This window comes from Narcine bancroftii, chromosome 5 (assembly GCF_036971445.1).
Source record: "Narcine bancroftii isolate sNarBan1 chromosome 5, sNarBan1.hap1, whole genome shotgun sequence".
Taxonomy (NCBI): Eukaryota; Metazoa; Chordata; class Chondrichthyes; order Torpediniformes; family Narcinidae; genus Narcine; species Narcine bancroftii.
This window is the reverse complement of record NC_091473.1, coordinates 229,177,317-229,200,308: the sequence shown is the minus strand read 5'-3', so window position 1 is coordinate 229,200,308 and position 22,992 is coordinate 229,177,317. Positions and strand designations below refer to the sequence as shown.

At 40.9% G+C, this 22,992-nt stretch overlaps 1 protein-coding gene across 3 annotated transcripts in view; it reads right to left on the bottom strand.

The window, feature by feature from the left end:
- Positions 1-22,992, bottom strand: part of LOC138765007 (differentially expressed in FDCP 6 homolog) — a 122,396-nt gene that overhangs the window by 47,337 nt on the left and 52,067 nt on the right. For 2 of the 3 annotated variants that reach the window (XM_069941607.1, XM_069941609.1), the window contains exon 3: positions 2,438-2,623. The exons of the other annotated variant lie outside the window; for it this stretch is intronic. In XM_069941607.1, coding sequence (XP_069797708.1) covers positions 2,438-2,623 — 186 coding nt within the window. The remainder of the gene's footprint in view (positions 1-2,437; positions 2,624-22,992) is intronic. 3 annotated transcript variants of the gene reach the window in all.

Genomic DNA, 22,992 nt, shown 5'->3' with positions numbered 1-22,992 from the left:
CTATTGCCAGTCAACTTCGTTCAAGGGTATCTAATTCTGCCAATGGGAACAGATTCACTCCATCTACTTTGTCATTCATGATTTTAAATGCTCCTTCAGATCCCCTTTCTGCATCTGCTGATCCAGTGAGGACAATCCTATGGATTTCAGACCATCAATGAGATTAGAGAATCTCATCAATAATCCTTCTGGTAAATCTCTTCAACAGCCTTTCACGGAACTTTTCCAAATTTCTTTTGCATAGAATTGGAATGATGAGGAACTTCTCGGACAATTAAGATCATCTTTGCACCTCAACGCAGACTAACAGACATTTTCACGTTTCTTGACACTATCATTTTAATATTGTCAAAAACTCAAACTTAAATAATCTAGGTGCCTGTCACCCCATTATGATATACAGGTACACAATCCTTTACCCAGAACCCTTAGGGGAACAGTGTGGTTTTTCCGGATTTCAGAAAGCCAGATTGAAGCCCACCCGAATTATGCTGCCGTCTCCCCACCCCCCCTGACTCGCGCTGCTGGTAACCCCCCGTTGTCCGTCCGACTCGCGCTGCCGGACTCACCCTCTCGCCCTCCCGACTCGCACTGCTGGTCTCTCGCCCGCCCGACTCGCGCTGCCAGTCTCACCCTCTCGCCCGCCTGACTCGCGCTGCTGGTCTCTCGCCCACTCAACTCGCGCTGCCGGCCCCCCCCCCCCCCTCGCCCGCCCGACTCGCGGTGCCGCCTCTCTCCCCACTTGCTGGATTTTGGAGCTTTCCGGATTTTGGATGTCTGGATAAAGGATTGTGTATCTGTACTGTATTCTGCAAAGGACACAACATGATTGACATTTTCTTTTATCTCTATTGCATCATTCTGTTTCCCTTCAATTCAAGAACTTTCTGTTGCATTGGCGTGCTTTGATAAATGTTTAAATGCGGAAGACCATCAGATGGAATAAAACAGGAATTCAAACAGAAAATGCTGAAAACATTCAGTACGTTAGTTAGCATCTGTGAAAAGAGAAACATTTAACTTTTCAGATCAATACCTCTCAGAACTGACAAACTATTTTACTTTTTGGTAATAAACTGCCAGGCACATTTCCTGCATATTTTTTAGTTCAGATTTCCAGCAGTTTTTTTTTCAATTTTATTTTGACTTACAATTAAATCTTAACCCGTGACTCCTTGAATGCTTAATACATGAACAGGTATTCAAATTTTAATGTTCTTTCCATATTTATGTTTCACAATTTGCGACAAAATAAATGTGGGCCTGCATGATAAGAACACTCTTAATAAAATCCTAATTATGGAACTTCTGCAAGTAGGATATGCCAGTACTTTAATGCATGTCGAAAACTCCAACCATTCATAAATCAATACAGCATCGTATGAATCAGGAATGACTATTAATTGCACAGTATTCCATTGTGAACACAAAAACTAACTTGGATTAGTCAAGAGATTAGAATTTTCCAGAGAATTCCAGCTTGTCATACCTTTGAATTTAATCTTTCACTGGCAATCATTGGGGCATTTTCTTAAACAGAAACTGGGATGTGCCTAATTCTGGAAAATAAATGTTCAATGGACATTTTGAACTAGAGGTATCAGCTTCTCATGCAACAAAAATCAAGATTTAACTTTCACCTCATTCATCACACTGTGTTCTAACCTTCATGCCAGCAACTCATACAACAGAACACACCCACAAATCTAATCTATCTCCTTGAATTGAGGTTCTACAAATGTGGTGTTCATCTATCCAACAGCTATACTTTGTGGGGTGTCTGAGGAGATTCAGTATGTCACCGAAGTCTCTCGTAAACTTCTACAAGTGTACTGTGAGAGCATTCTGGCTGGTTGCAACGCTACCTGGTATGGAGACGCTAGCTCTCAGGTCAAGAATAAACTCCAGAGGGTTGTTAACTCAGCAGCGACATCGCAAGCACCAGATTTCACTCCATCGAGGATATCTGTGTGAGGTGGTGTCTTCAATCCTCTATCCTCAAAGACCCCCACCACCCAGGCCATGCCCTTTTCACTCTGCTACCATTGGGGAAAAGGTACAGGAGCCTAAAGACAAGCCCTCAATAGCATAAGGATAGCTTTTTCAGAATCCTGAATAATCAATGAACCAAAGACATTGCCTTACTTTTTGTGCACTAATATTTTTATTTTTTTTAATATTAATGTTTCAAGATGGTTATAATATGTATGCTTGCATTATGATGCTGTCGCAAAACTCCAAATTTAATGACTGACCATAAATTTTGATTCTGATCAGATCCATTCTAAGGTATTCTTGTTGGCAATGACATTCTTATTACCGTGGAAGAGCCAACAGGCCAAATAATATTGCTCATCTGTCTAAAGACAAAAACAGCAATAGATGCATTTACAAAGGATCCAAATCAATAGAAAAATACATGGAGAAAAGGTCTAACCTCATCAGGAACCATCACCAATGGATACTTGTCTTCTGACAGGAAGTTAAAAAGGCACCATAGCCTGAAGGCATCATGATCTGAAATTGTACAGTTTCCATTCTTGTCATGTTTGTAGTTCTTTTTTGCTGATAAAGTCCAGCAGAGTTCATCAAAGTTTTCTTTAACAAAGGCTCCTTCCTCAACCTGACAAAAAGAAGTAGGTTTGGTATTTACATTAAGTGGTTCTGATAAAATATGGACTTCAAAACCAATTTTCTTTGCTACACAATAGTCACTAAATTCTTTCCCTTCTTTAATCAGCTCTATAATAAATAAAGAGTAAAATTGGACTCTTTTACAGTTAGCCAGGACTGATATAATTGACATATCTAAATAATATTATCTGGAATTGAAATCACTATTTCAAAAACATAAGTGGGTCCAGATTTGAAACACATAACCAAATAGGAATAATAAATACAAATTGATGATTGACAATGGTACACAATGTTCAAATATTTTCAACGATTTACCTGCTTGACTAGGAGTCATTTAAACCGTTCTAGTGTTCATTTAAAGAAGAGGGTTTTTTCAGTTTTTTTTTTAGGACAAATATCTTGTCTTTGATGTTATCTTAATCATATGTTCACATCAAGCGAGTGTGACACCCTTATCTGTTAACAAAAGACATAATTTCCAAAATACACCCATTAGAATGGCTTTATCAACTCTGCAAAACCCTTAAGGAAAGTTGTGGTTGAGGTGGGGACCGGCCAGTCCAGGAGTTGCCACCCCATGTCACTAACAGCACTTGGCATACTGCCCTAAACAAGGATGCTCATGGATCCATGGAAATGCAGGCTCTAAAAGATCCAAACTTTTATGACCAAGGTGCTGAGAGATTTTCCCCTACTTATTAAGGATGCTGAAAATACAATGAGAAGTGTCAAGTACTTGATCTAGGCAATAACCTCCTCATTAATAAGCAGGTTTCAACATTTCTGGAAGACTTAGCCAAGATGGTGCCAGAGAAGGGCCAAACAAGAGAGAACACCCCCTACTGAACCAGGTGCTCACATCACTAAATTTCATCTGGGGTCAGCATGGGAGGACACCACTGGTTTCACATCAGGAGAAGTTCTTGCTTGATGCCTTTTAGTCTTGGCTGAATGCTCTGCTTTGAGGGCTTGCAGAATGAAAGATGGGCAGAAAATATATTAGCTATGGAGATCCTAACTCCTAGTGTAGGTTAAATGTAATGCTCTAAACTTTCAGCAAAGCCTTCTGCTTTCTACAATCACCCATCACCCTCTCTATCGGGAGCTGGTCCACCCTGCACAAACCTGTACCTGCTCCAATTTGATCCATGACGATTGGAAGCATGGCAAATTGGTGACTGGTTTAGCCACATTTCTAGGCTAAACTAAATGAAAGCTGCTAAAGAACTTTGTGAATTCTTCTTAGAGAGACATCTTTTTAATGTAGGTTATTGATGTAATACATGATACATCTGCCAAACACTGCAAGTCTGTTTGTTCGTCCTGTTGAGAAAAATTAGTTGATTAATGCATTGTTGTTTATTTCAGCCATCTCTCTCATTCTTAAAACTTTCCCAACTAAACAATATCCTCCATCAGTATCCTCACTAGCAATGGCCGACCTCTGCTCATTAATTTAATTTCTAGGCCCACGGATGAAATGCATGCTCCAACAATCCAGCTTTATTAAAAAGTGATTTCTATTTTGTTCTCTTACTTTAAGTGTTCGGACTTAAAATATTTTGTTCTGATTTTTGTTTCTGCTTTTTCAAGTTATTTGCTATGTGGCACATGGCAACTACAACGGTCACTCTCCTGGAGTAATCAATGCAACTATTCAACTAATATTTGAATTCAAATAGGTTTTTCTGTTAATCTGATCACAACAATTAAACCAAACATTATGTAAATGAAATGAAATTGTGTTGAAAGTGTCATTTCAAAATATAATTCCATCTTAATATCATAGATCATTAGAACAGAATAATCAAACGATAGAGAATATAATTGAAGATTTTGTCATTTCAAATTCTATTTCTCACAGGAGCCACTAGTTGCTCAATTTAATCTGAATTAATGCACATCGGAGATTTTTAAAAATTGACAACCTTTACAATAGGTTAACCAGAATAAATTTAATAAAACTTGTCTGAACTTAACATCTTGCTGTATAGTGTCCTTGGAAGATCAAGCAAATGGAAGAGAGTTACAGATAAACTGCCATGGTTGGAAATGAGCAATCCTTCCTTCAACCAGAGAAAATGATTGTTGCGAGTGAGGAAACTGGTTTGTTAGGTTTCAAACGCAAGGTTCCTGGACACACAGTTTTGGCAGTGAAGGATTTATTTACAGTAGGCAAGTGTGGGAAATGGTAACCAATGCAACACACACGGTTTACAGCAGCCATGGGAAATAGCGGCACTGAAACACATGTACATTTAATAATGAATGTGAGGAAAAAAGCGTGGGAACAAAGTATACGCGCGCATACACACACAGAATGAACTGGTTATATACAATGATCAAGGAAAAATCAATACAATGTCCCAAAACCCCTTAACTCAGTGCAGACACGACTCTATGCTACAAGGGACTCTAATTAACTCTTCCCAACCCTTTTAACAGTGCACATCTTACCAACAGTTTCTCCAGCGCCCTTCCACATTTCTAGTCCGGGAGTGAAGGAGGGTGGTCCCATGTTGGCAAAGAGGGAGGACAAAGAACACATGGCACCTTTATAGTGCTGTAGGATCCAGCCCAGGTCGTTAGCAGGATACAATGGCTCAGTGCCAGAGGGGTAAATCCAATTGCAATGGATTTCACAGGCAGGCTGGAGAGTCCAGTCCAGGTAATTTACATGTATACAACAGCAAGTTGTGCTCTAATGGGTGGGGTGGGACCAAATCTTGTTTGGTAGCTGGTGTGTCCTCTGACTAGGTAGGGGGTAGTGCCGTCACTTTACAGCCACAACCCTTCCCAATACAATGATGTTGGAGAGAGTAGAGAGATTTACCAGGATGATTCCTGAAATGCAAGGGCCAACATATGAGGAATGTTGAGCAGCTCTTGAACTGTATTCATTGGAGTTCAGAAGAACGAGAGGGATCTCATCAAAACATTTTGAATGCTGAAAGGATTGGACAGAGTAGATGTGAGTAAAATGTTTCCTTGGTGGGTGAATCCAGGAAAAGAGGGTACAGTCCTGGAATTAGAAGGTACATATTTAAAGCAGAGATGAGGAGAAATTTCTTTAGCCACAGGATCATGGATTTGTGGAATTCATTGCCACACACAGCCACGGAGGCCCGATCATTGGGGGAGTTAAGGAGGAAATTGGTAGATATCTAATTAGTCAAGGTATCAAGGGATATGGGAAAAAGGCCAGAATTTGGAACTAGATGTGAGAAAAGTTTAGCTCAGGGTGGAGTTGCGGAGCAGACTCGACTGGCAGAATGGCCTATTTCTATTCCTTTATCTTGTGAAAATAATGTTGAGGATGAGCTATTACATCAAAATGGAAAAAGAAGAAAAAATGGCAGTGCTGCCTTTACAGTGCTGGTACGGACCTGGGAGAACGGGAATTGCAGGGTCCTAATGCTGTCAGCTCCATGCATGCTTTTAACAGCCTGCTAAAGGGGCTGATGGTTTTGTTTTAAATTTTGTGACTATGTTGTCAGTATCCAACATGGTGGCACCTAAGCTGGGCAGTATACCACAATGGATGTAGACTCCAGGGGGGGGAGGGGGGGATGCAGCAGGCTGGCGCAGGGCACCAGAGACAGGGAGAATATCCCACATTGAGAAGAGTCACAAGAGACGACCCTACAGGACAGTGATCTTGGTAGTGGACGGCAAAGAGCTCAGCGGTGAAAGGACCCACACAAGCTGCGAGCAGCTTGTTGGAACCAGGTATCCGAAACAGGATACCCAAAAGGGTGCTGTGGGCATGAAGAGTTCCCGAAATGCCTCAGATATTGGAGGTTTGGATGTAGAGTTCTGATTGCAGATGGTCTGTGCAGCTGCGGGAATTCTAGAGGTAAATCCATGGACACACTTCACTTCTCTTTCTTCTATTGTTAGGGGCACTGGGCAACAGTGGTGTCACTAGGGTTAGTGTCACCCAGTGCTGTAACTCATAGTGTGACTACTCCACCACTCCCATGGACCTTCTCCTGTACCAGACCATACAGAATCCTTAGTAATGCTTTTTGTTCCAATGTTATTCATAAATCTAAAAATAAATTCATAAATCTAAAAAACAGCCAGGAAATCCAGGAGCTGCTGGCAAAGAAGCGAGCTGCCCACCAGGCTCACCTTACAAAGCCGTCCTGTCCAGAGAAGAAACAAGCCTTCCGTCGCGCATGCAGCCATCTTCAGCGCAAACTCCGGGAGATCCAAAATGAGTGGTGGACTAGCCTCGCCAAACGAACACAGCTCAGCGCGGACATTGGCGACTTCAGGGGTTTCTACGAGGCTCTAAAGGCTGTGTACGGCCCCTCACCCCAAGTCCAAAGCCCGCTGCGCAGCTCAGACGGCAAAGTCCTCCTCAGCGACAAGATCTCCATCCTCAACCGATGGTCAGAACACTTCCAATCTCTTTTCAGTACCAACCGCTCAGTCCAAGATTCCGCCCTGCTCCAGCTCCCTCAACAGCCCCTAAGGCTAGAGCTGGATGAGGTTCCCACCCTGGATGAGACATATAAGGCAATCGAACAACTGAAAAGTGGCAAAGCAGCAGGTATGGATGGAATCCCCCCAGAAGTCTGGAAGGCTGGCGGCAAAACTCTGCATGCCAAACTGCATGAGTTTTTCAAGCTTTGTTGGGACCAAGGTAAACTGCCTCAGGATCTTCGTGATGCCACCATCATCACCCTGTACAAAAACAAAGGCGAGAAATCAGACTGCTCAAACTACAGGGGAATCACGTTGCTCTCCATTGCAGGCAAAATCTTCGCTAGGATTCTACTAAATAGAATAATACCTAGTGTCGCTGAGAATATTCTCCCAGAATCACAGTGCGGCTTTCGCGCTAACAGAGGAACCACTGACATGGTCTTTGCCCTCAGACAGCTCCAAGAAAAGTGTAGAGAACAAAACAAAGGACTCTACATCACCTTTGTTGACCTCACCAAAGCCTTCGACACCGTGAGCAGGAAAGGGCTTTGGCAAATACTAGAGCGCATCGGATGTCCCCCAAAGTTCCTCAACATGATTATCCAACTGCACGAAAACCAACAAGGTCGGGTCAGATACAGCAATGAGCTCTCTGAACCCTTCTCCATTAACAATGGCGTGAAGCAAGGCTGTGTTCTCGCACCAACCCTCTTTTCAATCTTCTTCAGCATGATGCTGAACCAAGCCATGAAAGACCCCAACAATGAAGACGCTGTTTACATCCGGTACCGCACGGATGGCAGTCTCTTCAATCTGAGGCGCCTGCAAGCTCACACCAAGACACAAGAGAAACTTGTCCGTGAACTACTCTTTGCAGATGATGCCGCTTTAGTTGCCCATTCAGAGCCAGCTCTTCAGCGCTTGACGTCCTGCTTTGCGGAAACTGCCAAAATGTTTGGCCTGGAAGTCAGCCTGAAGAAAACTGAGGTCCTCCATCAGCCAGCTCCCCACCATGACTACCAGCCCCCCCACATCTCCATCGGGCACACAAAACTCAAAACGGTCAACCAGTTTACCTATCTCGGCTGCACCATTTCATCAGATGCAAGGATCGACAATGAGATAGACAACAGACTCGCCAAGGCAAATAGCGCCTTTGGAAGACTACACAAAAGAGTCTGGAAAAACAACCAACTGAAAAACCTCACAAAGATTAGCATATACAGAGCCGTTGTCATACCCACACTCCTGTTCGGCTCCGAATCATGGGTCCTCTACCGGCACCACCTACGGCTCCTAGAACGCTTCCACCAGCGTTGTCTCCGCTCCATCCTCAACATCCATTGGAGCGCTCACACCCCTAACGTCGAGGTACTCGAGATGGCAGAGGTCGACAGCATCGAGTCCACGCTGCTGAAGATCCAGCTGCGCTGGATGGGTCACGTCTCCAGAATGGAGGACCATCGCCTTCCCAAGATCGTATTATATGGCGAGCTCTCCACTGGCCACCGTGACAGAGGTGCACCAAAGAAAAGGTACAAGGACTGCCTAAAGAAATCTCTTGGTGCCTGCCACATTGACCACCGCCAGTGGGCTGATAACGCCTCAAACCGTGCATCTTGGCGCCTCACAGTTTGGCGGGCAGCAGCCTCCTTTGAAGAAGACCGCAGAGCCCACCTCACTGACAAAAGGCAAAGGAGGAAAAACCCAACACCCAAACCCAACCAACCAATTTTCCCTTGCAACCGCTGCAATCGTGTCTGCCTGTCCCGCATCGGACTGGTCAGCCACAAACGAGCCTGCAGCTGACGTGGACTTTTTACCCCCTCCATAAATCTTCGTCCGCGAAGCCAAGCCAAAGAAGAGAGTGAGGTCCTCCATCAGCCAGCTCCCCACCATGACCACCAGCCCCCCCTCCCACATCTCCATCGGGCACACAAAACTCAAAACGGTCAACCAGTTTACCTATCTCGGCTGCACCATTTCATCAGATGCAAGGATCGACAATGAGATAGACAACAGACTCGCCAAGGCAAATAGCGCCTTTGGAAGACTACACAAAAGAGTCTGGAAAAACAACCAACTGAAAAACCTCACAAAGAGAAGCGTAGACAGAGCCGTTGTCATACCCACGCTCCTGTTCGGCTCCGAATCATGGGTCCTCTACCGGCACCACCTACGGCTCCTAGAACGCTTCCACCAGCGTTTTCTCCGCTCCATCCTCAACATCCATTGGAGCGCTTTCATCCCTAACGTCGAAGTACTCGAGATGGCAGAGGTCGACAGCATCGAGTCCACGCTGCTGAAGATCCAGCTGCGCTGGGTGGGTCACGTCTCCAGAATGGAGGACCATCGCCTTCCCAAGATCGTATTATATGGCGAGCTCTCCACTGGCCACCGTGACAGAGGTGCACTAAAGAAAAGGTACAAGGACTGCCTAAAGAAATCTCTTGGTGCCTGCCACATTGACCACCGCCAGTGGGCTGATAACGCCTCAAACCGTGCATCTTGGCGCCTCACAGTTTGGCGGGCAGCAACCTCCTTTGAAGAAGACCGCAGAGCCCACCTCACTGACAAAAGGCAAAGGAGGAAAAACCCAACACCCAACCCCAACCAACCAATTTTCCCCTGCAGCCGCTGCAACCGTGTCTGCCTGTCCCGCATCGGACTTGTCAGCCACAAACGAGCCTGCAGCTGACGTGGACTTTTTACCCCCTCCATAAATCTTCGTCCGCGAAGCCAAGCCAAAGAAGACAACTAGCAAAATTACACCTTTAATTTATAATATTATATCCACAGGCTAAATAGTTACTCGTGGTTAAAGTGAAAAAAAGTTGTAAAAATATAGAATATGTGATAAATATAGTTGTAAATTGCTTAAATGTAATATTTTTTAGATTATATGAATACTAACAACAAAATTGTTTTGTAAAATCTTTCTAGATTGAATTACAACATTATTAGTAACTGAGCAGAAACCTTTTTTTAATTTTTCTCCTTCTTTGCCTTTAATCACTTCTTCATTCTCAAAAAACTTGTTGATATAGGTTCACGAATACTAATTACAACAATATTGCAGCGAAAACACCAGAAAATTTGACAAAAGTAGTATAAAAACACCCCAGCAGCAACAAAAACAACAGCGTGTGCTTGTAGCACAGGTGCAGAAGAAATCATGTGATTCAAAGCGTTACTGTAATTGGGTAATAATGACAGCTTTGAATGGAGGGCTAGGAAGGTTCAAAAAGTAGATTAGCATAGAGCTTTAGCCTTGTATATCGATACATGCAAGCTGGGCTTTTGAAAAATACTTTTGTTGTTATAACTAACTACAGGAATATTTTTTAATAAAAATAATACATTTCTGCTGAGACCCTGCACAAAAATTTTATAGACAGTTATTTTGGTGTCACTCCCACTGATGGTGTCACCCGGAGCGGTCCACACGCCCATAATGATGCCAGTGTTGGGCAATGCTCGTGGAGATTCTTTGTTTGGCTTATGGTAGACAAAAGTTGAAGTACATCATGTATGTTACATTTTTATTTCCTTATTCTTTTTAAAAATATTTTTATTTCATAAACAAGTTATTAATGTAGCAAAGCAATAACATATACATAGTAAATAATTAAAGGAAATGCAAAAATACAACAAATTTTAAATTTCATCCGTAATTGCCTTATTAAGTGACAATAAAAAGGAACCTTTGAAATGTGCACCCTGCCTACATTCCTGGTCCATGGAATTATGTTTCTTCTGTATGGGAGCAGATTTTGATGTATCAGCACATTTGAAGACCTTGGATGTCAAGCTTGACTCTCGCGTGCACGTTTAGCTTTACACAGCAAATTTCTGAAATGATTAAATAGGAGCATTGTTCAAGGGCGTCGGTGTTCAGAGTTAACTGTTCATCTCCTTGAGAATGGAGGGAAAGAGAGTGGGTTTATTTAATTAGGATCGGTAAGGGAGAAAAAATTGGGAAAGCTTGAAGAGGAGGCAGAAAAGTAAAACAAGTAAATCTGGCATCTCATAAAAACTTCGAAGGAAGGTATCCAAGGAATTGACTAACTTGTTTTGACAGAATTAAGTTTAACTTGTATCGGAATTGCAAATACATCAATTTCATCATAATTAATGTGGAACATGGAAGGTTGAAGAATCAACCAAGTTGTTTAAAATAATAAAAAGACGACAAAGAGAAACTACATGCAATACCTACAGGCCTTGTTACCATTAGGCACAGATTTAGGGCAAATGTCAAATGAATCAGTGGTATGATTTAAACACGAGTTGATAAGATCTGGAATGCAAATAAATTTGTTTACCAATTAAAACAGAAGGAGACTGCTTGGCTCATAGTATCCATTCTGAGCTGTCCCATCAGTCCCACGCCTCCTCTTATTTTTCTGTAGCTCTGTTACTTGTTTTCTCTCACATACCTTTTAAAATCCCTTCTGAATTCTCATACCACAGAGGTCTGGCAAAAATCCATATCATCACAGTCGGAACAAGTAAACTGAACTCGGATTACATCTAAGGTAATTGAACCTATACAGCTCTTTTAGGAGAAAAATTACAGGGATATGGGGAAAGACCACAGTAGTGACATTAACAGAATTCCTCTCTGAAAATGGTCATAATGGACAGCTGGGCAAGAAGCCCAGTTCAGAGCTTCTGTGCGGGAGGACAGCTTTTATGGTACATCCTACATTTCCTTTTGACGTAGCAGGCCATTCAGCCCATTAGATTTATGCCAGCTCACAGAGACAACCTAATTTTTCCATTCATTTTTTTCCCTGTAACCTACTGTGCCTATATACCCATCAACCACTCCCCACCTCGGATTCTACTGCTTTCTTAGACACAAGGGGCAGTAAACCTACTGGCCTGCTCATTTTTGGACCACTGGATAAAACTGGGACAGCTGAACATCAGAGGAGAATGGGCAAACTCCCTCCAGGCAGTACCAGAAGCCCAATCATTGGTGCTAAGGGGTAGCAAGTCACTGTCAGTTCCTCCGGAGACTGTATAATGGCAACTTTGGTTTGGTATTATTAATACAAAATTTGGCTGAGACAAATTTATAGAAGCTACAGCACAAAATAACAAGCAGAAACTCCTAATCTCCTGATTTGTTGAAAGGCCTGCATCTAAATTGGCACTGAAATAAAATGTGTTGAGCTAGGGGGGGAAATGGGAGGAATGGGGGGGGGGGGGGGTGTCTATATTTTTTAATTTAAAGATACAGCACAGTATCAGGCTCTTTTGGCCCACGCTGCTCAAATACACTTGTGCAACCAATTAACCTACAAATGTGGGAGGAAACCAGAGCACCTGATGAAACCCACGTAGGCATGGGGAAAATTTACAAACTCCTTAAAGACGACAACACATTTAACTCAAGTCACTGGCAATGCAATAGCGTTGTGCTATTCCAACTTGCTGCACAAGACCACTCAACACCAACATCCTCACACGTTCATTAACGTGGGTAGTCATTGGTTTCAACCAAAGCAGAGGGTGTTACTACGTTCAGGTGAATCCAAGCTTATAATCCTACAGTAAAAATTCAAGGATGCAGAGTCATGATTAGAGCAAAATCGTATCTGAAAACAGTGACAAGATTAAAATTGTATACCTTGAAAAGTGTGGTGGAGGTCTGAGTTAACCAACTGACACCCGGGTGACTTTTGCATTAAAAAAGTGCAGTTGGGGCAAATTTCAGCAACTAACAAAGGATCTGTGAATAAATTTGTCACCTATCAATATGCCAACAGGTCTACTAATTATTGCCAGGACAAGAATGAAATAGAGAAGAAAACATCTTTAATAAAGCAAATTTAATCACATGAGCTTCAAGTATTTTTAAGACATGGATTATAACTACTTTTTAAAATATTTTTATTGGTATTTAATATATAAACAACTGAATGATACAATTATATAAGGTGCAATTCATTTAAAAATATAGGAAAAAAGATTTCAAATATGAACATAATTCAAAAGATCAATGCACATTGGTAAAACATAACAAACAAAACAGAAAAAACCCAAACAAAAGAAAGAGAAATAAAGAAAAGAAAAATGAAATTCTTTTTGAATGAATTATAAATTTCTTTTTTTAAAGAAAGGAAAAGGTACACAACCGTCTTTCCTTCTCTTCTCATTTTGTGAAATTTTTTTTAAATCAAAAGTTGAATTATTCGCGGTCGACAAAGCCATTATCTGTTATATTATCCAATTAAAAAAAAAAGGAAAGAAACCCCCCACTACCACTAAGCAACATTAGGAACTGATATGTGGAGATAATAACTTTGAAAGTATGGGCAAAATTATTTTCTGGATTGTAGGGAAAACACGGAAATGCTGGAGGACATTAGCCGGCCTCGCCGCAGCATTAAGAGGAAAAGATGTATTACCGATGTTTCGGGCCTGAGCCCTTCTGGATTGTGGGAAACATTCAAGAGTCATTATCTGAGACGCTGATTAACCCACCATGTAGACTGGGTCACTTCTGCAATTTGGATTGATTACTAATAAGATATTTTTAAAACTAGCCTAGCAATAAAGGTTACAGAAACTTAATTTTTCATAAGATATTTACACTTTAAACCGATAGCTCAAGATTTGTTTTAAAATGAACTTCAGCCAAATTCTGCAGAAAAGCAACATTTCACACAACAATCCTCCCATTTACATTAGCACCAGACCCTTTGCCAAAATGCTACAGGTGGCTCAAAAATCTCAAGTGTGTTGCAGTAAAGGATCAGCATCAGTGAGAAATAAAATGCAATTTGCAACTTTGACAAAGGAACTCTTGGTTGAAGGGAAACATAGCTCTGGGCATTTCAAATATCAACAGGAAATACCAAAACTCTAAACCTGTCTCCTCATCAGGATTCAACAAAACTCATCCAAATGAGGAAATCTTCATCTTACCACCAGCTACCAAACAGCAATCAGAATCAGCATTAATAGGAAGTACTAATTGAAATGACATCTCACCATGTCCACGTCGACTTGAAACAAATAAAGCATAGTGATTTAATCAAATAAGTTGTCCAAAATGGCAAGGAATGATAAAACAAATTTTACACAACAGCTTAAAGAATAAAAACATTCAATTTGAAGCAGATGGTAACAAGGGGAAGGGGCGATTTTGACGAGACCTCCAATCCATCAGTAATACCAAGTATAGACTAGGCATTCATTCTATGGAACACCTACATTCTGTCCGCAATCACTATCCTGAGTTTTTCAAATCCGATTCTCATTCCCAAACCAATTCATCTTCCCTCGACCTTCTCTGCCGCCAGCTTGAGGCCAAACGCAAACTGGAAGAAAACCACTTCATATTCTGCTTGAGTAGTCTCCAACTCAATGGTGTGAAAATTGAATACTCAGGTAACGCACACTGCCCTCTCACACTTCTTCTGATCCATTCAGGTTCTCCCCTCTCCTACTGAGATCCATCTGCCTATGATACACAGACTATACCGATTTCCTTCCCCAACTAGTTCCATCTGCCCATCATAACTCCTTAATCTGGCTCCATTTCTCATCTTTTCATATTCCAGTCTCATGGATTTTACATAAAATATTCCAGCCTGTTTTTACCTCCACCCTCCCCTGACGACCTTCTTGTTCCCTCTTTTAGGTCAGTCCCTATCTGGAACACACCAAATGCTTTCTCCCAACTCTACCCCATCCTACCTGCCAGTCCCTTCCTCACCTCTCCTTCTACACTCATCTCCCTTCTACACGCTCAGTCCTGCTGTAGGGTCTCGACCTGAAATGGTGACCATTTCTTTGCCTCCACAAATCTTGTCTGCCCCAAGATCCCTCAGCTGTTTATTTTTTTGCTCTAGGTTCCAGCATCTGCAGACTCAAGTCTCAATATCCTGTCACAAATCATATTTGCATGTCTGTTGCAATTTCTATCTCAGACACAGAGATGACATCATTCCTTTTAGAGAACTCTAAATTGGTTGGATAGTCCTGTGGCACAGAAGTGCTGCCTTCACAGCCTCAGAGGCCCAGCCTTGGGTGTGGAGTTTGCAAACTTTCCTGGTGACCAGGACAATCGAATTTCCTCCCACATCCCAAAGGTGCACAGGCTGGCAGACCAAATGGCCATTGTAAATCGACCCTGTCCTAGGCACCTGACAAGAGAATTAAAGGCAGACGAAACAATTTGTGAAGGGTTAGTGTAGGTGGCCAACACTGATGTGATGGGTCAAAAAGACCTGTCCTTGTGCTCTATGACTCCAAGCGCTCCCAGAAACAACCATTATTGGGGATTGGTGGCACAAGTTGATTTTTAGTGCACAGCAAAGACTAGAACTCCACTAAGGCAAATTTGATACATTTCTTTAGTCCCTAGACCATCGCAGATCAACCACCACCCACCTTCTATATACTGCTTCCCAATGGCCTGGCATTTCCCCAAAGCCCCAAATCCAGCAACCTCTCTCCCCTGACCACGGCTTTAGGGCAGAATCAAAATACTGTGGACATTGGAAAGCTGACATAAGGATATAAAAGTGGTGGAAACACTCTACAACTCAGCCAGAATATGAGAGTTAATGTTCTAGATAAGAAATGGGAAAGAGAAAACAAGTCAGTTTGAAGTTGAGGGTAGGTTAAGGATGGATCTGACCTGTTCGCTCAGGTGTTGGTCTCCATTGGGAGGGCCCAGTTGAAATCATAGGATTTGGAGAATTTAACAGCAATTGAGAACCCTGATTAGAGACTAAATCAATGTTTTTCAACCAGTGGGCCATGGTGGGCTGCAGTTTGTTTCTATTTGGGTCTTCTAAAAAATGTTAAATTAAATTACTTTAAATTAGATAAAGATGTGCCTTTGATTTGAAAATATTGCTCAGTCATTAGTGGGCCATGGCATATTAGGCCGCAAGCCAGGTGGGCCTTAAACCGAAAAAGGTTGAGAATTATGGACGAAATGGAAGGCAAGATACATTTATTAAAATATTTTGTGTCAATTAAGTGTTTTTAAATGCAGTGGAATTTGAAACTATTTAAATTATTTAAGTTTCACAGTCCTACGCCCAGCTTTGCCATTGGTGAGGGGTACTACAGGAAAAGCACCTTCATACTTATCACCCAGAATCCAAGGGGAGGCTAGTCAGCAAAATGGGCCTTCTGTATTCAACCCTGTTCTGTGCAGACATTGACGGACTGTAGAAAAGTCAGTGCGTTACATTCAGGAAACACTCCACCCTTGTTACACTGTCACTGAAGTACATGTTCATTTTTCACCTTGATGAATAATGAATGTGTACTTCAGAAAGAGGAAATGTCTGCAAAGCAGGAGACTTATTAGCATGTTCACAACCACAGGATTACAAAAAGAAATGCAACAGGATACTCAAGTAAATAACCTGATACTCTCCTTCAAGCATTGGACCAGATAAATATCAGCCAGAGCACTCAAGAGGTCTCCTCTGGTGGAAGGAAAACTTCCTGCTGCTTAAGCAAATTATTTTGAAATAATTTCAAAAAAATCCTGGAGGTATGTCAAGACTCTTAATTATTCTATTTAGAGCAGCACAGTAGCATTGTGGTTGCGCAGCGCTGGTGACCATTTCATATTTGAAGCTGCAAGGAGTTTGTACATTCTCCCTGTGGGTTTCCACTGAGTGGTCTGATTTCCACCCACATTCCACTTAAAAACTGAAAAACAGATCTGGAAAAGTTCTAACATGTCAGCTTTCTACTCAGGGGAGAGATGATAGCTCTGGTCTGCAAAAATGTCACTGGAGCCTATAAGCTATCCCCTGTCCCCTCCTTGGATACTTAGACAACACATCCAACCTTGCTTACTGGTAAAAAGAGCCAAAGCAGTTCAGAGGAAGCCATGGCCAGAGGAAGCCATGGCAGTCCTGCAGGACTGCTTTGAAACCACAGTCTGGAGTGAATTCAGGGAGGAGGTCACCTACAACAACCACATCAACATTGATGAGGAGACAAGCACAGAGTCCAGCTATGTAGGCAAGGGTGTTGAGGATGTAATGGTGATCAAATTCTACAGAGCCAGGACAAATCAAAAACCATGGCATGATGCAGAGGTTCATGCATCACTCAGAGTTCATGGTGCTGCTTTCATGTTGGGATACAAGATGGTATTAACATCAGCAAGGGCTGAACTCTCCCGTGCAATCAGGAAGGCAAAGTGTGGGTACACACAGAGAACCCATGGATAGTTGCGTGACACTAACGAGGCTCACATGGCAATGTATTCAAACCACAGCTGACTCTAAGTCAACCTTGCGGGTCAGTGAGAATGATGCCTCCTTTCCTGACAGGTTGAATACCGTCTACGCATGGTTTCAGATTCATTGTCAGAGTTCACACATGACATCACATACAACCCTGAGATTCTTTTACCTGCGGGCAAGGCAGAATTACCACTGACGGGAAGTGAAAAAAAAACTATACACAACTTACACATGCAAACAAATAAAGAATTCTAAAGAGATGATGAATGTAAACAAAATGACTGTGCAATACAGAGAAATTTTTTTTTTTTTTTAAAAACATCAATAAAGTGCAAAAATAGAATTAAATAAATATGTAAGGAAATTTCTTTGGAAAGGTAAAATGTCAAAAGAGTTGCTCTAGAAAGGTTAACGTGGACACATGAATTGGGAGGATTACGACTCCCTAACTTTAAGTATTATCATTAAACAGGCCGTGAGATTCCTTGCTTCTCTTTTTGAAGCAGTTGAAAAATGAGCATGGGTTAAAACAGAGTTAGATAACTACTACTCTTTGCAGATGATGCCGCTTTAGTTGCCCATTCAGAGCCAGCTCTTCAGCGCTTGACGTCCTGCTTTGCGGAAACTGCCAAAATGTTTGGCCTGGAAGTCAGCCTGAAGAAAACTGAGGTCCTCCATCAGCCAGCTCCCCACCATGACTACCAGCCCCCCCACATCTCCATCGGGCACACAAAACTCAAAACGGTCAACCAGTTTACCTATCTCGGCTGCACCATTTCATCAGATGCAAGGATCGACAATGAGATAGACAACAGACTCGCCAAGGCAAATAGCGCCTTTGGAAGACTACACAAAAGAGTCTGGAAAAACAACCAACTGAAAAACCTCACAAAGATAAGCGTATACAGAGCCGTTGTCATACCCACACTCCTGTTCGGCTCCGAGTCATGGGTCCTCTACCGGCACCACCTACGGCTCCTAGAACGCTTCCACCAGCGTTGTCTCCGCTCCATCCTCAACATCCATTGGAGCGCTTACACCCCTAACGTCGAAGTACTCAAGATGGCAGAGGATGACAGCATCGAGTCCACGCTGCTGAAGATCCAGCTGCGCTGGATGGGTCACGTCTCCAGAATGGAGGACCATCGCCTTCCCAAGATCGTGTTATATGGCGAGCTCTCCACTGGCCACCGTGACAGAGGTGCACCAAAGAAAAGGTACAAGGACTGCCTAAAGAAATCTCTTGGTGCCTGCCACATTGACCACCGCCAGTGGGCTGATAACGCCTCAAATCGTGCATCTTGGCGCCTCACAGTTTGGCGGGCAGCAACCTCCTTTGAAGAAGACCGCAGAGCCCACCTCACTGACAAAAGGCAAAGGAGGAAAAACCCAACACCCAACCCCAACCAACCAATTTTCCCTTGCAACCGCTGCAATCGTGTCTGCCTGTCCCGCATCGGACTTGTCAGCCACAAACGAGCCTGCAGCTGACGTGGACTTTTTACCCCCTCCATAAATCTTCGTCCGCGAAGCCAAGCCAAAGAAGAAGGAGATAAAATAGGAGAGAAATTAGCAAAGTAATTTCTATACAAATGGAATTCAAAATGATTAACTGGGGGTAAAGAGTCCCTATTGTTGAAACACGATTGTTATTTGGAATAAATGGAAATATACCACTTCAAATGCCCTTGATTAAAAATCAGCTTGTACCTTTTGAAAGAATAATTGGTTTTTAACGATGTGGTTTAATAAGGGTGTTACGAACAAAGTCAATTGATGTCATTTGAAAAGTGAGGAATAAATATGGAATACCTAGTAATTCTTTATTCTGTTATTTCTAATTGAGAGCATATTTAGGGAACAATTTAGGTTTAGAAAGCCGATTTATTTCTAGCAAGGTGGAAAAACTTATTAGGAGAGGAAATACCAAAAATAAACTTGTGCAATATATTTTTATTGCAAAGAGAACTATTAAACAGGGAGTGCATAAATCTAGACAGAAAAGGGGAATTTGATCGGAATATTTTAAATGATCAACAAAGATAGTTAGATCTTTGTCAAGATAGGATGATAACACTATTAATGCAAGATATTGATTAGTTCAATATCATTTTTACAACAGCTATATTTAACATGACAGAAACTGAATTGAATGAAACCAGATATATCAGATCAATACTTTAGGTGTGGTGAAGAGTCGGTACTTTTTTTGCAGTGGGAGAGAGCAAATGACGGGAGGGAGGAAGGGAGCGATTGACAGGAGGAAGGGAGTGAGTGAGCCACGGGACCCCTGAACAAACTGAATTAGGTAATAAATACACTATAACAAAGTCTTTCCTGAAATTTCATGCTAAAAATGGGGTGGCGGGGTTGTCTCCTATATGCCAGTGGGTCCTATATGCCGTCAAATAGAGAATGCAATGTGCAGAGCAAGGGATTTCTGGACGGAGCATTTGAGTGCATATTGGAAAGGTTAAACATAATGGGTCTCTGGAAAAGAGAAGGGTGGAGGCTGAACTTTATGATTAAAAAAGTTTCCACTGATGGGGACCCAGTTCAAGGAATCTATAAATACATGAAAATATAATCCAGTAAGGAATTCAGTGGAAATAGAAGCATCAAGAATGTGGAAAGCACTAGTTCACAGTGTAGTTAGGGAAAAAGTGTTGTCCATGTAAATGATCTCTCATTAAATACACAAGGAAGGAATAGAAACAAAGAAAGCAGTTATGAAGTTCACATAATATATTCTAGTATTCCTGTACAATGAATTACATTTAAGTATTCAAGATTCCACCATTTCAATATCAGATAGCAGTTTATAACATTCAATATTTTGTCAAAAACCTGCATGTTTAAAAAGTGAAAAGGAAGTTCCGAACTTGAGCGTTTAGTGACATCAATACAGAATTCATTATAAGTCAGAACTTGTTTCTGGGCTACAACATTTTCAAAGCAGAGATTCCAAATCTGGGGCTCTGATGAAAAATTTGCATCACCTTTAGCCACAGACGAGGTAGCAGAAGGGTGGATGGCAGCTAATGTTGTTCCCTTATTCTTTACATTTCAATATTTTTATTAACATTGAAATTTCACATCCAAAAATATAGATGTCAAAATTCAAAAAGATACATTATACTTAAATCATAACATTTCATCCACAATGTAATCACACAGATTATATTTATTGATATTTTAATATTTTATTATTAAGAAAATGAAAATCTAAACCCATTACCAAGAAAGAAGCTGTTTAGCCAAAATAAAAGAAGACAGAATTCTTGTCAGAGTAATAAATTCCATTGTTAGTCAACACTTCTACTTTCATAACAAATCAAAGATTATAAAAGTAATTCAAGAAGGGTCCCCAGAGTTTTAAAATTTAAATTCAAATCAGAAATTGAGCAGCTAATCTTTTCTAAATTTAAACATGACATCACATAACCTTTGAAAATGATTGGGTGGGGTTACGTCCCTCCAACTGAGCAACCCCGCCTACCTAGCCGCAAGAGAAATAAAAGCTAATACATGTAGCTCAGATGTTGTTAGTTATGTCACTCACTCCAACAATATCAAAGAAAACAGTTTTGGGATTTGGTTTAAAATTAACTTTAAAAAGTGCAGAGAAAGTTTGAAATACTTCATTTCAATATTTCTCAAGACTCTGGTGTGTCCAGAACATATGAATTAATGAAACATCTCCATTGTTGCATTTATAACAACGAGGAGATGCATCCACATAAAAACAAGATAATTTTACTTTGGACATCTGAGTCCTATGGAGTACTTTAAATCGTAGGAGAGAGTGGCGGGCACACAAAGAGGAGTTATTAACCAATTTGAAAATTATTTCCCAAGTTTCTTCAGCATTGAAAGCTGCAGGTCCTGTTCCCATGCTTTTTAAATTTTATTCAAAGGAGCCTCTCTTATTCCCTACAATGTATCAGAAATGTAAGATATTGAACCATTTATAGAAAGGTTGTAATTTAAGAATTATATCAATTAAATTCTCTAATCTGTAGATAATGGAAAACAAGAGTATTTTAACTGAAAATTGTTCAAAGGAAGTGAGACTCTCCTCGACAAACAAATCTTTAAAACATTTAGTGCCCAATCTATACCATTCTTTAGTTACATCAATCATGGAAGGTTTAAAGAAATAATTAGAAAAAAAAAATGGGACTAGAAAGTGAAAATCTCATTCAACCAAAATCTTTTCTAAATTGTATCCAGATCCTCAAAGTATGTTTAACCACTGGATTATCAGTTAATTTATTTAAAGATATGGGAAGTAGAGATCCAAGAAGAGAGATGAGAGAACATTTGTAACAGAATTAGAACATAAGGATTCATATATTGATTGCCCAATAATAGAACTTTGTGGAGAACCGTGCCACTCCATTATCAAACCAGCGTCCGCAGTTGCAGGCCCCTGCAGGATCTGAGTTCCCAGTGGCCAAGGGGCACAAAGAACTCTGGGAGGCGCGTAACTTCAGAGGTCGGGTGATTGTGATAGCGCGCCAACTGTAATTATTTAAACTCCTGCGACGTTTCCATTAAACAGTTCTGTTGGTTTAGCTCACACACAACTTCTGTTGTGCTTTAATCACTGCACAACTCGCTACAACCTAGTTTGGTAAGGCTAAATCTCCATTCTTTTGTAAATGGTCTTTATTTTGGTGAGGATGTTTATTCTTCCATATACAAGATAGGATTGAGTCAAGGGAATCAAAAAAGACTTAGGAATGAAAACAAGCAAAGCCTGTTAAAGGTATCAAAACGTAGGCATTTAATAGAATTGATTCAACCAAGCAATGATTAGAAAAAAGGGGCAATTACTTTGATAGAGCCCCTTTCACATGTTTGATTAAAGTGAGAAAATTTTCTCTAAATAAGTTTTTATGGTTTTTAATAATTGTTACACTGAAATAGGTAAATTGATTTCTTACAATTTTAAAAGGAAGGTTAGTATTTATCGGTATCAAATTATTCAAAGGAAAAAGCTCACTCTTATAAAGATTTAATTTATAACCTGAAAATTGACTGAAGAGAGAAATTAAAGAAAGCATAGAAGGCAATGAAGTCTGAAGATTAGAAATGTAAAGCAATAAATCATCAGGATAGAGAGAAACTTTGTGGGTTGTGCCCTTCCTTAAAAATGGTAATATTATTAGATTCTCGAAAAGCAATAGCTAAGGGTTCTAAAGTCAGGTCAAAAAGCAATTGACTTAAAGGGCGTCCTTGTCTGGTTCCATGTTGAAGTCTAAATGGTTTAGAAATCTGAAAATTAGTAAAAACACAAGCAGAAGCTGATAAATATAGTAACAATTCACTGAATAAAACCTGCCCCCAAATTAAATTTTTATAAAGTTTTAAATCAATAATTCCATTCTATCCAATCTTCTCTGCATCCAGAGATATCACCCATTCTGAAACCTCCTTAAAAGAGTACATAATATTTAATAAATGGTGTATATTGAAATGGGATTAACAATTTTTAATAAATCCAGTTTGATCCCTTATTCAAAAAGAGATTATTTGCATATGTACATCCCATGAAGTGCATATGCTCCAATAGGTTAAGACACTGTTGAGGAGATTCTTTGACATGTGGTGTTATTTTGAATCAATGGTACATGGAAAAATAACTACTTTTGCAATCTGACACTGCAAAACTCTGCAG